Source organism: Rana temporaria, chromosome 2, assembly GCF_905171775.1.
Source record: "Rana temporaria chromosome 2, aRanTem1.1, whole genome shotgun sequence".
Classification (NCBI taxonomy): Eukaryota; Metazoa; Chordata; class Amphibia; order Anura; family Ranidae; genus Rana; species Rana temporaria.
This window is the reverse complement of record NC_053490.1, coordinates 529578785-529595991: the sequence shown is the minus strand read 5'-3', so window position 1 is coordinate 529595991 and position 17207 is coordinate 529578785. Positions and strand designations below refer to the sequence as shown.

The 17207-nt window shown below is 38.4% G+C and overlaps 1 protein-coding gene across 4 annotated transcripts in view; it reads right to left on the bottom strand.

Annotated features, from left to right (window-relative positions):
* Nucleotides 1-3452: 3452 nt before the first annotated feature.
* Nucleotides 3453-17207, bottom strand: part of LOC120928041 (limbic system associated membrane protein) — an 840365-nt gene continuing 826610 nt past the window's right edge. For all 4 annotated transcript variants that reach the window (XM_040339115.1, XM_040339117.1, XM_040339118.1 and 1 more), the window contains 2 exons: nucleotides 5706-9875; nucleotides 3453-5481 (listed from right to left, as the gene is read on the bottom strand). In XM_040339115.1, coding sequence (XP_040195049.1) covers nucleotides 9778-9875 — 98 coding nt within the window. In that variant the 3' untranslated portion in view covers nucleotides 3453-5481; nucleotides 5706-9777. The remainder of the gene's footprint in view (nucleotides 5482-5705; nucleotides 9876-17207) is intronic.

Sequence of the window (17207 nt, the reverse complement as noted above, 5' to 3'; positions counted from 1 at the left end):
AGTTCAACTACCTTTTCCCACAGATCCTTTGACAATTATTTTGCTTTCTTCATGACTCAGAATCCAGAAACATCAGTGCAGGACTGGATGAAAGATGCAAGGGGTCTGTCAGAAGTCCAGAAACTCATTGACCTTTTATACACACAAACAAATTACAAGCAAACAGATCACAGGTGAGGATGGTTATCTTTAATAACCATTCAAATCCCTTTGTGTCAACTTGTGTGCATGTTATCAGGCCAGGGCTGGTGCAAGAATTTTTGATACCCTAGGCAAAACCTAATTTTGTCGGCCCCTTGGCTCCACCCCTGCCCATGTATACCCCACCTTTCTAATGAAGCCCCCATCAAATGCAACCTCGCCAGCACCCATCAATGCAGCCTCACCAGCGCCCATCAATGCAGCCTCACCACAACCCATCAAATGCAGCCTATGAGCATCCATCAATGAATGTTTGCTTGCTTCCATTCATTCGGGAGTCGGGACACAGACACAGTCCTCCACCAGGCGTTGCGCCTCTGACACTAAGTACGAATGGAGCGGTGGCTGCCTGCAGATGCTGAGACTTAGTTGCTTGCTGCAGAGAGAAGAGAGTAGGGACACGAGTGACTGGCCACCCTAGGCAGCAGGGCGCCCTAGGCGGCTGCCTAGTTTGCCTAGTGGTAGCACCGGCCCTGTATAAGGCCAAAATCACCAGGGTATGTAAACTTTTGATCAGGGTCACTTAGTTTCTGTTGTGATTATGATTTTAAAAAGAATAAACACAGCTGATTGATAATAAATGGCTTCAGCCAAACACAAACCATAAATGAAAGAAAAGTTTTTGTGTTATTTATATTCTCTGAAAAATGGCCAAGAAATCATAAATTCTGCCAGCGTATTGTAATTTTTGAGCACAACTGTACATATATATTTAAGTAGTGATATTGTTGTTGTTATTATTATTACAAAGTTTTAGTAGAAGGATTATCGTGTTATTCTTTTTATAAACAGAACTAGTCGCAGTGGCAGTACCAATAGTACTGATTGTGGTAGAAGCACTAGTGATAATGGTACTAGTGGAGACATCATTCTTGACCGCCTACTATTCTACTTGACCAATAACCACGCACAGCAAGGTGTTTTTAATTTAACCAGTCCATCGAAATGCCTTTATTGTAGGAATCAGAAAATTACAATGTATTTTAAACCAAGGAAATTCTGCTTTTTGCTGTCTGCCCCATCAATCCATCTCCACATCATCACATCAGTCCACATGTCCTCTCTTTTACAGGTTTCTGAAAAAAACACTTGCTGGGTCGCATCCATAATTTAATACAATTCAAAAACATCCAAAAAGCTCCCGATAAAATCTGTAAATCATAATTCTCTGGATGTCACCTTCTCTGTCTTTTTTTCATGGTTGTCTTCAATATAACCTACTTGTGAGTTCTTTAAAAGCAGAATGATCTAGTAATTGATTCCACCAGTGTATATAAAAGAAACACCTAAGACTTTGAGCTTTTTTGCTTGGAATCCTACAATATATCATCGATATAACGTATACATATATCATCGATGTAACGTATGCATATATCATCGATATAACGTATATATATATATATATATATATATATATATATATATATATATCATCATCGATATAACGTATATATATATCATCGATATAACGTATATATATCACCGATATAACGTATTTTATCACAGGAAAAATGCTGATAAAGTACGTTATCAGGCTTGCAGAAGTCTACTGGATGAAGATGTGGTTTTTGAAATTAGCTGCATATAACCCACATGTATCATACTGGGGAATCACTTACTCTCTTTTGAACCCAAGTATTCATCTATGATCAATTGTAGGTGTGGATGGTGACAGACCTCCTTTCCCAGGCAATGACCAGCAAAAATTTGAAACTAAGTCACATGTTACAGAGTATTTTCCATGATGTACAGGAGTTCAAACAATTTTAAACATAAATTTTGGAAAGAAAATTCAAAGAGAATCATTTCCTTGTTAAATTGGGCAACCATAAAGTATTTTTTTTATTATTATTATTATTTTTATTGGCATTTTAAATTTGTTTTCCAAATAAAATAGCAGTAAGATGCTCTAAAGCAGATTTTCTCAACCCTTTCATTTTTTTGTGCCAAAGTTGTGAAAATTTAAAATTTTAAAGCCTGAAAGTATATTTGCAAGGGTCATACAGAGATAAGGTTTAAAGAAATAATGATTTTGAAAATGTAAAAATAAAGGTAAAACAAATTGAAAAGTTTAAAAACAAAGTTTTTTCCCTTAAATGTTTTTGTTGTACCAAAGTTGTGTGTTGAAAGTTGAGCCCACATTTTTAAGGCCTGAAAGTATTTTTGCAGGAGTCATGCAGATATGAGATACAATTTAAAGAAATAATGATTTTGAAAATTTTAAAAATAAATGTAAAAAAAAGTGTAAAATGTAAAAACAAAGCTTTTTCCCTTTAATTGTTTTGTTGAACCAAAGTTGTGTGTTGAAAGTTGAGTCCACATTTTTAAGGCCTGGAAGTTTTTTTGCAGGAGTCAAACAGATATGAGATAACGTTTAAAGAAATAATGATTTTTTAAAATTTTAAATAAATGTAAAAAAAATTGTAAAATGTAAAAACAAAGTTTTTTCCCTTTATTTTCTTTTTGTTGTTGTACCAAAGTGTGTTGTGTGTGTTAAAAGTGGAGTCCACGTTTTTAAGGCCTGAAAGTAATTTTAAAAGAGTCATACAGATATGAGATAAAGTTTAAAGAAATAATGATTTTGAAAGTTTTAAAATAAAAGGTAAAACAAAATATTTCAAATTTAAAAACAATGTTTTTTTTCCCCTTTGATTTTTTTTTTGTACCAAAGTGTGTTGAAAGTTGAGTCCATATTTTTAAGGCCTGGAAGTAATTTTGCAAGACCCATACAGATACGAGAAAAAGTTAAAACAAATTGAAAATGTAAAAATAAAGTTAAAAAACAAATTTTGAAAATCAACAAATAAAAAAGAAGTTTTAAACCCTTTTTTGCCCCTTTCATTTTTTTGTACCAAGTTGTGTGTATTAAAAATAAAATAAAAATTGAGCCCACATTTTTTGGACCTGGAAGTAATTGCATGGGCCATACAGAATGTTTTAAGAATTATTATTATTATACAGGATTTATATAGCACCAACAGTTTGCACAGCGCTTAAAAATAACGTTTCTTTTTTTTTTATTAAAAATTTTTAAATGGTAGTTAGTACTTAAACATCAGGTTGAGAAAATCTGATCTAGAACATAAATTTACTTATGGACACACATAATTATAATGGTCAAATGTGAGACTATAAATATATATATATATATATATAATTGCATGTTTTTTTTTTCCTTTTATTTTGTGTGTGCTATTAATCAAAAAGTGTTACAAGTGATTAAGACTATAATCAATGACATCACCAGTCTCAGATTAAAACAATACAATTTACTGGAGATTATCGCAGAATAAGTATTACTCAGGTATCATATTATATATAAAGAATTTTCAGAATACACTGTCGGGATTATTCAATAACACACCCCAAACCTCTCAACGTTTTAATGGGCGACTTTCAGATGCAAACAATACAGCAACATTTTGCGGATAATGTACAAAACAGAACAGCAGAACTGTCCCAATCAATGCTTGTATACGTTGTTGTTGTTGTTGTTTTTTTTTACAAATAATAAAATGTTATCATACAGGTATTATGTCCTCTTAATTTCAGTATTAGAGCTTTCAACAATGGTGTGATGACATACAAGCAATTAGAGCCCCTGTTGGCCAATCTCTAGTACAAAATTTGCTACAATTTTATTTTTATTTATTTTTTCAACAAAAATACCTTCTGACCTGGGGGGGGGGGGGGGGGGTACCACGATGAATTATAACTGAACTCATATTTCAGAATAATGTTACTTTGAAGGCACTGCATCCATAGTACAGAGCACAGAAATTCTTCCCCCAGAGGTCTTTTCAGTTTCACAGAACCAATGACATTTTTTTTATTTCGAGACAGTTCTACAGCGCAGCAATTTTTTCAAAATCACACTTAAAAGCACCCTCTACATTCAAATATATGTTAACTTCCATGCGTGGTAAATAAAACACACTTAGGATGCATGAGTTATTGTTTACCTAACTCTGTGATGCTGACTTTTTTTATATCAAGGTTGAGTGTGGGAATGCAACGACTTATGACTGGACTAGTGGAAGGATTCTGTATGTTTTATTGTTCCATGAAAGGAACCAAAGAAATAAAGAGCTAACAATACTGGAAATTATAAAAAAAATAATTGTAGGACCTTTCCGGTAAACTATTTACAAGATGAAGGGCCCTTGAACCTTCAAAGTTTGTAATTATTTCTACTACACCTATCGTCAAGGCTGGCCAAAGCAGATACATTGGCTCTGTAGGCCAATTTCTTTACATTTTTATGTCTGAATTTTAGAATTTGGTGCCTACACCTCGAAGAGCTCAAGATCCAGCACATCGACGACTTTTTAACCAACACTGATCTAAAAATAGTAATTTTCTTGACTTGGAGGCAAATCAAGCTTTAGTCACAACTCTGGTCTACAAAAAGCAAAATTTTTCGGCCCATGCCAAAAAATAACTATCAATGGAGGTTTGCAGTCAGTAACTTTGTAACCAACACGGACCTCCATAATTTCATTTTCTTGACTTGGAGGCAAATTGAGCTTTAGTTACAGCTTTTTTTTAGTTTATTCTGGTCTACAAAAAGCTACATTTTTCGACCCATGCCAAAAAATAACTACCAATGGAGGTTTGCAGTCGGCAGCTTCTTAAAGAACACTGACCTCCATAATTTCGTTTTCTTGACTTTAGTCACAGCTTTTTTATAATTCTGGTCTACACAAAGTTAACATTTTTGACCCATGCCAAAAAAAATTACCAATGGAGGTTTGTAGTTGGTAACTTCATAGCCAACACTGACCTCCATAATTAAATTAAATTTTCTTGGATTGGAGGCAAATCAGGCTTTAGTTACAGCTTTTTATTTAATTCTGGTGTTCAAAAAGTAAAATTTTTGACCTATTTTTGACCTATGCAAAAAAATAACTGCCAATGGGGGTTTGCAGTCAGCAACTTCTTAACCAACACTGACCTCTATAATTTATTTTTCTTGACTTGGAGGCAAATCAAGCTTTAGTTACAGTTTTTTTTTTATTTGGGTCTACAAAAAGCTACATTTTTTGAACCATGTCAAAAAATAACTAACAATGGAGGTTTGGAGTCGGCAACTTCTTAACCAACAAGTAATTTTCTTGATTTGGAGGCAGATTTAAATTTTCTTCATCTTCAAAGAGATCAATGTTTTGACCCATGCCAAAAACAAACTACCAATGGACGAAAAAGCTCTAGCTTTTGACCCATGCCAAAAACAGTTACCAATGGAGGTTTGTGTTTAGCAACTTGTTAACCAACGCTGACCTCCAAAATGTTATTTTTTTGACTTGGAGACAGACCAAACTTTAGTTTCAAATTTTTTTGATTTATGGTCTACAAAAAGATAAATTTTTTAGTTTCATGGGTCAAAAAATGGGTCACATGCCAAAGAAAAAAAAAATACCAATGGAGGAAAAAGTTTAATCTTTTGACCCATGCCCAAAAAAATTAAAAAATTATCAATGGAGGTTTGCGTTTGGTAACTTGACCTCCAAAATGTAATTTTCTTGACTTAGAGGCAGATCAAGCTTTACTTTCAACTGAATTTTGGTCTACAAAAAGCTACATCTTTTGACCCATGCCAAAAAATACTACCAATGGAGGTCTGCATTCATCAACTTCTTAACCAAAACTGACCTCCAACATGTACTTTATTTTTACTTGGAGGCAGATCAAGCTTTAGTTACCAACCTTTTGAATTCTGATCTACAAGAAGCTCCATCTTTTGAACCAATGGAGGAAAAAGCTCCATCTGTTGACCCATGCCAAAAAACTACTACAAATGGAGGTTTGTTTTCGTCAACTTCTAAACCAAAACTGACCTCCAAAATTTCATTTTCTTGATGTAGAGGCAGATCAAGCTTTACTTTCAACAGACTTTTGGTCTATAAAAAGCTACATCTTTTGACCCATGCCAAAAAAATTACTACCCACGGAGGTCAACTTCTTAACCAAAACTGGCCTCCAAAATGTACTTTATTTTTATTTGGAGACATATCAAGCTTTAGTTACAACTTTTTGAATTCTGATCTACAAGAAGCTCTATCTTTTGTACCAATGGAGGAAAAAGCTCCATCTGTTGACCCATGCCAAAAAAATACTACAAATGGAGGTTTGCTTTCGTCAACTTCTTAACCAAAACTGACCTCCAAAATGCACTTTATTTTGACTGCAGATCAAGCTTTAGTTACAACTTTTTAGAATTCTGGCCTACAAAAAGCTCCATCTTTTGACCCGTGCAAAAAAAAAAAACAAGAACCCTAACCAATGGAGCTTTCTCTTTGACAACTTTTTAGCCAACGCTGACCTCCAAAATGTGATTTTCATGACTTGGAAGCAAGTTGAGCTTTAGGTTCAACTTTTTTTAATTCTGGTCTATGAAAAAATTCACCTTTTGACCCGTGAAAAAAAAAAAAAAAAAAAAAGAACCCTACCAATGAAGGTTTCTCTTTGACAACTTTTGAACCAACAATGACCTCCAAAATGTAATTTTCAAGACTTGGAGGCAAATTGAGCTTTAATTTCAACTTTTTTGAATTCTGGTCTACGAAAATATTCACCTATTGACCCCAGTGAAAAAAAACAAAAAAACAAAAATAAACAAATCGGAAAATAAAACATTGGAACATGCATTTTCATCATGAAAATATTTATCTACACTGTTAAAATCTGAGTATCTGGTGGAAAAAAAAATCAAAAATATCAAGCACCCAAGAAAAGTTACCTCTGATAATTTGAGGTAGGTTTGGAATTTAGTTTGCTACAAATATTAGGGTCATCCTATACATAGGCATGTGCCAAAAATATATTTCTGCAACACGTGCTATACATTTTGAAATTAGCGTAAGCCTCATGAAAGCCTGATGCGCCCACATACGTGAATGGACAAATAATCTGCCCACTTCTTGCCTTTAGCATACGGGGCAAAACGCATCACCATGTTTGAAGGTAATTTTTTTTTTTTTGTGTTATTTGTTTTTCAGCATTTTTGGGTGAAATATTCTCCATAAACAGACAAGCTGAAATACAGAGAGAAACAACAAACATTCCCTTATAGACCACATACAAGTTTTTTTGTGTTTTTTTTTTTTTTAATCCGACTATAAGCAACCGTTAAAACCAGTGTAAGATTACATATGTATAAAGTAGAATTGTTTGTTTTTGATCATTTCATTCCCACATCTCAAACTAAACAATTACCAAATCCGATTTTACTTGTATGTATGATAACAGTTATGTTACATAAGTAGAGATACAATAAAAATCTTTTACTGTTTAAAGCAAGACCCTGAAAAATAAAAAAAAATAATGCTTGTACCCCATAACGTGTGAACACCAGAAGTCTGCCATAATAAAAATCCACCAATTACTCTGCTATTTTTTATTTATTTTTTTTCCCTTTGAAATAGGATTTTTAAGTCACATGGGTTAAAATACTGATTGAAAAGCTATTACTGAACACCGAGGTTCTATACTTATGAACTCATTGACCAAGCACTCCAATGGGACAGAGAGCAATTATTATATAACTTATACCCTATGGCTATTTGATGCTCCCTTAGAACCTAGAACTCCTTGCTCAGTCATGCAAAAAGGATTTAACGTTGCGGCAACTGGTTCTCTATGAATAAAACCCTGTTTGTTTTTTGATATGTGTTAGTCCCTACAGCAAGCTTGGCACACACTCACGCACACACACGAAAAGCAGGCAAATAAAGCAGTCCCTGTAAGATTTGAGCCCAGGAGGAAATTTAACCCCTTTGCCCCTTCCGTTTTGTTCTTTGTATATTCTAGTTGAGCTGGTGTACGCTGTTTATACTTCGAGAAGGTCCCATCTGCCTCTAAAGGGGAGAGCAGGGTTTGGACAGGAAGGTTGGGCATCAACCCAACCTGACGCCATAGGTTTCCTAAGAAGTCTAATAGGAAATTGTGCCTTGAATGTTGTACGTTGAGGCAGAAGGTTTGGCGCCAACCTGATCTCGTAGGCTTCTCAAGAAGTATCTAAGGATATTGCGCCTTCACTGTTGAACGTCGGGGCAGATGGTTGATGCCAGGTCCCATCTTCCTCTAAAGGAGAGAGCAGGGTTTGGACAGGAAGGTTGGGCATCAACCCAACCTGACACCATAGGCTTCTTAAGAAGTCTCATAGGACACTGTGCCTTAAATGTTGTACGTTGAGGCAGAGGGTTTGGCGCCAACCTGATCTCGTAGGCTTCTCAAGAAGTATCTAAGGATATTGCGCCTTCACTGTTGAACGTGGGGGCAGAGGGTAGATGCCAGGTCCCATCTGCCTCTAAAGGAGAGAGCAGGGTTTGGACAGGAAGGTTGGGCATCAACCCAACCTGACACTATAGGCGTCTTAAGAAGTATCATAGGACATTGTGCCTTGAATGTTGTACATGGAGGCAGAGGGTTGGCGCCAACCTGATATCATAGGCTTCTCAAGAAGTATCTAAGGATATTGCTCCTTTACTGATGAACGTGGGGGCAGAGGGTTGATGCCAACATGATATCATAGACTTTTTAAGAAGTATCTTAGGACATAGTGCCTGCAAAGTTGTATGTGGAGGCAAAGGGTTGATGCCAACCTGACATCGTAGACTTCTCAAGAAGTATCTTAGGACATTGTGCCTGCAAAGTTGTATGCAGAGGCAAAGGGTTGACGCTAACCTGACACCATAGGCTTCTCAAGAAGTATCTTAGGACATTGTGCCTTCAATGTACGTGGAGGCAAAGGGTTTAAAGAGCTACTACTCTGACTCAACCTGTAGCTAATGCAGATGCCACTTTGGAGGACACCAAAATTCATCACAGGCTAGAGATAGACCTCTCGGTAATTTAACTTAGAAAACTAATATATATTTCCTATTGTTACAATGGTTCCATGTGATGGACTTATCAATAGGTGAAGACATGTTTACAAAACACAAACTTGTAAACCCAATGTGATGACTACCAAATGAACCCTATAGGTAGTGAGGTCGTATAAGTAAGAGGTGTCCTCCTAAGGTGTCCTTCACCCTAACATATGGTCGAGTAGTCAGTCAACCCTGTTTTTGGCAGGACGGTCTTGACGAGGCCTGCTGCCGAAAAAAAACAGGTTGAGGGACACCAGAAAACCAGGGTTAATCATAATCATTAAAGAATCATTCGGGAACGAGCGAGAGAGAGGCTGGAACACCAGAAAGAGACAATTACATGAAGAGAATTTCAAACCAACAAAAGAAGAAAAAAAGACAAGAAAATTAAAAACATTTTTTACAACATTTCAATGTTCTCAGCATTATGCGGTTCTTTACACAGAATTCAGTCCCTTCATTTTTGTCATGTCATTTAGGCTTCTTGTTGAATTAGAAATTTTCTGGTCTTCTTGTTTTGTTTTTTGTTTTTATTTATTTTTTCTTCCTTAAGGTATATATTTTCCATTGCTTCGCAAACACATTTTGTGAAGGAAACAGTCCCATCTCTCCCTCTCTCTCCTCCTCCTCCTCTCCAAAGTTACTTTTTTTTTTCGGTATTTTCGTAAATTTTTTTTCTTTATTCTCTTATATAGGTATTATATTAACATTTGCAGATTAGGCAGACGAGGGCAGTCACCATAAGCCAAAGGGAAGCAGCCAAGTTGGAGGATCCATTGTCCACTATCGCTGTCCCGGGTCCTGCAGGGAAAAAAAAAAAGGAGAGAGAAAGAGATGTGTCAATAGATTATTCTGGCATGAAATAGTACAACAGAAAATAAAAAAAATCTAAAATGTAATAACATGTATTATAAATATATATATATATATATATATATATATATATATATATATAAATATTAAGCAGAGTTCCGGCCACAATTTCACTTTTTAAATATAAATACCCCTGTAATACACAAGCTTAATGTATTCTAGTAAAGTTAGTCTGTAAACTAAGGTCCGTTTTGTTAGGTTGTTACAGCATTTAGACACTTTATAAAATAGAAATTGACTGGGGCCATCTTAAGTGTGGGCATCATGAAGCCAGACTGTATGACTTCCTGGATTTCAGCCTTGCAGATCTCGCACATGCTCAGTGCTGCACAAGCAGTGTCAGATCAGGTTTCAGCACCTGTGCTGTCCAAGTCACATGATTCTTTGAGACTGGGGAGTGCACAGACTCCTGGAAAGTTACACCCACTACATTCCCAGGAGTCTGTGCGGTGTAGGTTAGGAAGCTTAAGCACCTAGGTGCAGGAAGAGGGAAGATTAACTATTCTGCCTAGCAACAACACTTTGAAGGCATCTAAAAATAAAAAATAAACTTTCCGTAAAGGACTAATGACATTTTTTTAAAACTACTGATGTAATGTTATATTTATGGGTGGAACTCCACTTTAGTATTGTTTTTCTTTATACTCATGAACATTTATACCTTTGCTGAAGATAGAGGGCCAGATTCACAAAAGAGATACGATGGCGTATCTCCTGATACGCCGTCGTTAATCTGAGATACGCAGTCGTATCTCTGAGATACGATTGTCGTATCTATGCGGCTGATTCATAGAATCAGGTTACGCATAGATAGCCCTAAGATCCGACAGGTGTAACTGTTTTACACCATCGGATCTTAGGCTGCAATTCTAGGCCGGCCGCTAGGTGGCGATTCCATTGCGGTCGGCGTAGAATATACAAATGAGTAGTTACGCCGATTCACGAACGTCCGCTTTGCCCGTCGATCTAAATTTACGTCGTTTCCATAGAGATGAGTCGCGTAAAACTAAGCATGCCCTCTAGGTGGTGTAACCCATGTTAAGTATGGCCGTCGTTCCCGCGTCGAAATTTTAAATTTCACGTCGTTTGCGTAAGTCGTCCGTGAATGGCGCTGGACGCCATTTACGTTAACGTCGAAACCAATGACGTCCTTGCGACGTCATTTAGCGCAATGCACGTCGGGTAATTTTACAGACGGAGCATGCGCAGTACGCTCGGCGCGGGAATGCGCCTAATTTAAATGGTGCCCGCCCCATTTGAATTAGGCGGGCTTGCGCCGAGCAGATTTACGCTACGCCTCCGCAAGTTTACAGGTAAGTGCTTTGTGAATCAAGCACTTACGCTGTAAACCTGCGGCGGTGTAGCGTAAATGGGATACGTTACGCCGCCGCAGCGTAACGTAATTCTATGTGAATCTGGCCCAGATTACTTTGTGGAGTCAACTAAAATGGTGAATTCAAAATTAACTACTCAGCTATAAGACTTACAATTACAAAATGTAATAATTGTTTATAAATATATCTATATACAGTATCTATCTATCTATCTATCTATCTATCTATCTATCTTAACTATCTATCTATGGGAAGTTAAAAATTAAAAACGTAATCAGAATCAATTTCGCCTCAATCCCTCATCCCCTTTCAATACACTGCTGTCTCTTTTCACTCTTGCGCCCCCTGCTGGCTGTCTGGATTTTATTTTTTTCCTCTGTCTTGTCGGTATGGGAGATAACGCCCTTTACATGTCAAAGCTCATAAAGATGCAGAGAGCTGAGGAGTGTCCGTTATATTGATCGGCAGTGTCTCCCCGGAGTCCTATTCATCGAAATTCCAGATCAATTCAGTCCATCCAATAACAGCAGCTGTAATTATAGAGCGGGCTGCAATTATAGAGCGGGTAGATGGGGAGACAGAGGGCATCCTACCCAGCACTGACACCAGGCCTCACCTTCGTCCGCCTTCTATATGTTGCCAAAATTTATTGTTTTCCGAATTCAAGCGCTGTTTGCAATTAAAATTCAACAAGGCAGCACAGTGGTAAAAGCTGAACTCCAGCTAAATACAGCGAAGAAATACAAAGGCAGGAGCTGTTTCTATCTGTCAAATGATTTGTATTTCTGTCGATCCAGTCCTGAAATTTATACAGCTCTGCTAAACAGCACTGCCAACCGGTGACCTGACTTTTTTTTCTACTGCAGTGAAGCAACACAGCTTGGTCATCTCTCCACCCCGAGCCTGCGATTGGATAGTGAAAGAGCAGCAGAAGAGTCATGAGTTCATCCCTCTGCTCTGTCTTCCTACCAGCTGGTTTCTAGTCAGCACATGTGAATGCCGGATACTGATTGGTCTTAGTGCCTCTTCTCCCAGTGCCGCTGCCTTATATTTGTTTGTTTTGAAAATATTTGTTACTTTGTAACTTTTTAAATTCTAGTAGTATTAGAAATAATAATAATAATAATAATAATAATAATAATAATAATAATAATCATCATCATCACAATATCAATGCTGTTGATGATAAATGATAATAGCAGTAGTAGTAGTAGTAGTAATAATAATCATCATAATAATAATAATAATAATAACAACAGGAAAAAATAATACCATCATCATCATTATCATCATCCTATCAGCAGTAGTAGTAATAATAATAATAATAATAATCACATTAATAATACTGTTGATAATAATAAATTATAATAGCAGTAGTAGTATTAATAATAATAATAATAATAATAATAATAATAATAATAATTACATGATTATTATTAATAATAATAATAATAATAATAATAATAATAATAAATAATAACAACAATAATACCCACAATAATAATACTGTTGATGATAATAGCAGCAGTAGTAATAATAATAATAATAATAATAATAATAATAATAATAATAATAAAATAATAATAATAACAACAACAGATAGTTGTAGTAGTAATAATAATAACAATAATAATACTGTTGATAATAATAAATTATAATAGCAGTAGTAGTATTAATAATAATAATAATAATAATAATAATAATAATAATAATAATAATAATAATTACATGATTATTATTAATAATAATAATAATAATAATAATAATAATAATAAATAATAACAACAATAATAACCACAATAATAATACTGTTAATGATAATAGCAGCAGTAGTAATAATAATAATAATAATAATAATAATAATAATAATAAAATAATAATAATAACAACAACAGATAGTTGTAGTAGTAATAATAATAACAATAATAATAACAATTATTATTATTATTAATAATAATAACAACACCAACAAATAATATCATCATCATCATCATCGTTGTTGCTGTTATATTACTACTACTGCTACTACGTCTATTATAATGTATTATCATTAACAGCATCAACCTTATTATTGTGATTATTATCATTAATATTATTGTTGTTATTATTATTATTGCTACTACTACTTCTAAGGCATTTCTAATGTATTACCATCAACAGCATTATTAATGTGATTATTATTATTATTATTATTATTATTATTTATATTACTACTACTACTTCTACGGTTATTATAATATCTTACCATCAACAGTATTATTGTTATTATTAATATTATTATCACTATGACTATTCTTATTATTAGTAGTAGTAGTAGTATCATCAACAGTATTATTATTATTATTGTTATTATTATTAATATTATTATTATTATTATTATTATCATCACTACTACTATGACTATTCTTATTTTTATTAGTAGTATCATCAACAGTATTATTATTGATATTATTATTATTATTATTATTATTATAATTATCACTACTACTATGACTATTCACATTATTATTTTTATGAGTAGTATCATCAACAGTGTTATTATTGTGATTAATGTTATAATTTTTGTTATTAATATTATTTATATTAAAACTTTTAAAATATTTAATTGTTTTTTAAAAAAAATGAATGCTTTAATTACTATTTAATTTTAAATACTATTTTCAATAAATGCATAACTGTATTCATTTGTATATTTTATTATCTGCCTGAAGATCAGTTTTAATGGGTTAGTGCTGTGGCTTTGTGGATCTGGGGCCCCCGGCTACAAATCCCAGCAGGACCCCCATTTATATGCTTCCTGTCTGTGTGGGATTCCTATAAAGCAGGGGTCTCCAAACATTTTAATCAAAGGGCCGGTTTATTGTCCTTCAGACTCTTGGAGGGCCGGACTTTGGCCAGCGGGAGTGAAATTTTTTCTGGCATCAGTGGGAGTAAACACAGGGCCGGCGCAACCACCAGGCGGACCAAGCGGCCGCTTGGGGCGGGCAGGTCCGCAGCCTGGGATGGGGCGGAAAGATGACCTTTTTTTTTTTTTTTTTTCTTTATTGTCCGGAGCAGAGGCGGTGTATGTTGTGTGGGACTCGCAAGTGGCAAGCGCGCTGCACACAGCCGCAGAGTCCGGTCCGCGGCGGCGGACGAGACTTTACGATCTATAGTGGTGGTGGGCACGGCTCAGGCTGCCTGCGTCCAATAGCAGGCTCCACCGCTGCGGCGCCGTCCTCCTAGCCTTTCCCCTAAAGAAGGCGACGGCAGCCCCAGAGCATGGCGGGAGTTGTAGTTCTCCAACATAGCACAGGCACACAGACTTCACTTGGCCCTCTGGTGCCTGTGCTCTGCAGTGACTACAACTCCCAGATTGCACTGCAGGGCACTCAGAGAGAGGGAGAACGTCACATGTTGCTTCTCCTGCTGCCAGTAGGGAACCAAGTCACCGAGGCGAGGAGCAGGTAAGTACATTTACTACACACATGCTGTCTGTCTGTACTGTGCCTAATCTCTCTATTGCTCTCATCATCATTGTCTGTACCCTGTCAGTGGCAACTTTTGATGGGCACAGTGGCAACTTTTGATGGGCACAGTGGCTGCAGTTGATAGGCACAGTGGCAGAATTTGATGGGGCACTGTTGCTGCCTTTGGGCACAGTGGGGGCATTTGATGGGCACAGTGGCTGCGTTTGGTCACAGTGGCGGCATTTGATTGGGCACAGTGGCAGCATTTGATGGGGCACAGTGGCAGCATTTGATGGGGCACAGTGGCAGTATTTGATGGGCACAGTGGCTGCGTTTGGGCACAGTGGCAGCATTTGATGATGGGTTACAGTGGCAGCATTTGCTGGGGCACAGTGGCGGCGTTTGCTGGGGCACAGTGGCGGCGTTTGCTGGGCACAGTGGCTGCGTTTGATAGGCTCTGTGGCGGTATTTGATGGGGCACTGTGGTGGCATTTGATGGGGCACAGTGGCAGCATTTGATGGGCACAGTGGCTGCGTTTGGGCACAGTGGCAGCATTTGATGATGGGTTACAGTGGCAGCGTTTGCTGGGGCACAGTGGCGGCGTTTGCTGGGGCACAGTGGCGGCGTTTGCTGGGGCACAGTGGCGGCGTTTGCTGGGGCACCGTGGCTGCGTTTGCTGGGGCACAGTGGCGGCGTTTGTTGGGGCACAGTGGCGGCGTTTGCTGGGGCACAGTGGCGGTGTTTGCTGGGGCACAGTGGCGGCGTTTGCTGGGCACAGTGGCTGCGTTTGATAGGCTCTGTGGCGGTATTTGATGGGGCACTGTGGTGGCATTTGATGGGGCACTGTGGCGGCATTTGATGGGGCACAGTGGCAGAATTTGATTGGCAAAATGACAGCGTTTGCTGGGGCACAGTGGCGGCGTTTGCTGGGGCACAGTGGCGGCGTTTGCTGGGGCACAGTGGCGGCGTTTGCTGGGGCACAGTGGCTGCGTTTGAAAGGCTCTGTGGTGGTATTTGATGGGGCACTGTGGTGGCATTTGATGGGGCACAGTGGCAGCATTTGATGGGGCACAGTGGCAGTATTTGATGGGCACAGTGGCTGCGTTTGGGCACAGTGGCAGCATTTGATGGGGCACAGTGGCGGCGTTTGATGGGGCACAGTGGCGGCGTTTGCTGGGGCACAGTGGCGGCGTTTGCTGGGGCACAGTGGCTGCGTTTGCTGGGCACAGTGGCTGCGTTTGATAGGCTCTGTGGTGGTATTTGATGGGGCACTGTGGTGGCATTTGATGGGGCACAGTGGCAGCATTTGATGGGGCACAGTGGCAGTATTTGATGGGCACAGTGGCTGCGTTTGGGCACAGTGGCAGCATTTGATGGGGCACAGTGGCAGAATTTGATTGGCAAAATGACAGCGTTTGCTGGGGCACAGTGGCGGCGTTTGCTGGGGCACAGTGGCGGCGTTTGCTGGGGCACAGTGGCGGCGTTTGCTGGGGCACAGTGGCTGCATTTGATAGGCTCTGTGGTGGCATTTGATGGGGGGGATATGTGAAGGGGGGGCAATACTGTGTGGGGGGATATGTGAAGGGGGGCAATACTGTGTGGGGGGATATGTGAAGGGGGGCATTACTGTGTGGGGGGATATGTGAAGGGGGGTAATTATTGAAAGAAACATTTTTGCAAGGGAGGTGGGTGGCCGTTGGGGGGGGGGGCGCCAAAATGGAGCTTCGCTTGTGTAGGCAGAAATCCTTGCACCGGCCCTGAGTAAACATCTGGTATTAGGGGGAGGAATAGTGCCCCATTGCTGTTATAATAGGGAGGAATAGTGCCCCATTAGTGGTGTCAGTGGGAGAAATGGTGCTCCATTGTCGGTGCCAGATGGGGGGGGGGGGAAGGATAGTGCTCCAAGGGCCGGATAAAGGCGAGCAAAGGGCCGCATCCAGCCCTCGGGCCGCAGTTTGGAGATCATTGCTATAGAGATAAAACAACCCCCTTCACCCAGCCTGATCCCCGTGTCTGGGGAAGATCCTTAGAGGGCAGAGACACATGGAAGTATTCTATGTACTCTGTACTACCCCGCAGCCTATGTCAGTGCTATATTAATGAATGGCATGGGACGCGGTGGCTGTAGAGGTTGCACAGCACATATAGTAGTAATGAGTTATTATAAGGGGCCTGGGAGGATGAGGGTGACCTCCTGACCCTAGGTCTGACCCCCAGAGGTCTCTGACCTGGAATAGAAATTACAGAATGGGGGGTGTATAATTTTTCCACAATCAATAAGACAGAAGTCTTCGCCTTTATAATAGACAGCTGCCATATTTATTCAAGTGCCCCCCCCCCCCATAGAACAAACTGAAACAACAAAATAAATAGTCATCAGTTGTCCCCTTGCCTGGGGGGGGGAAATAAATAAATGTTATTTGCTTTGTGGCGGACAGTGATGACTCCTATCTATTACTACTGGTTGTAATGTTGT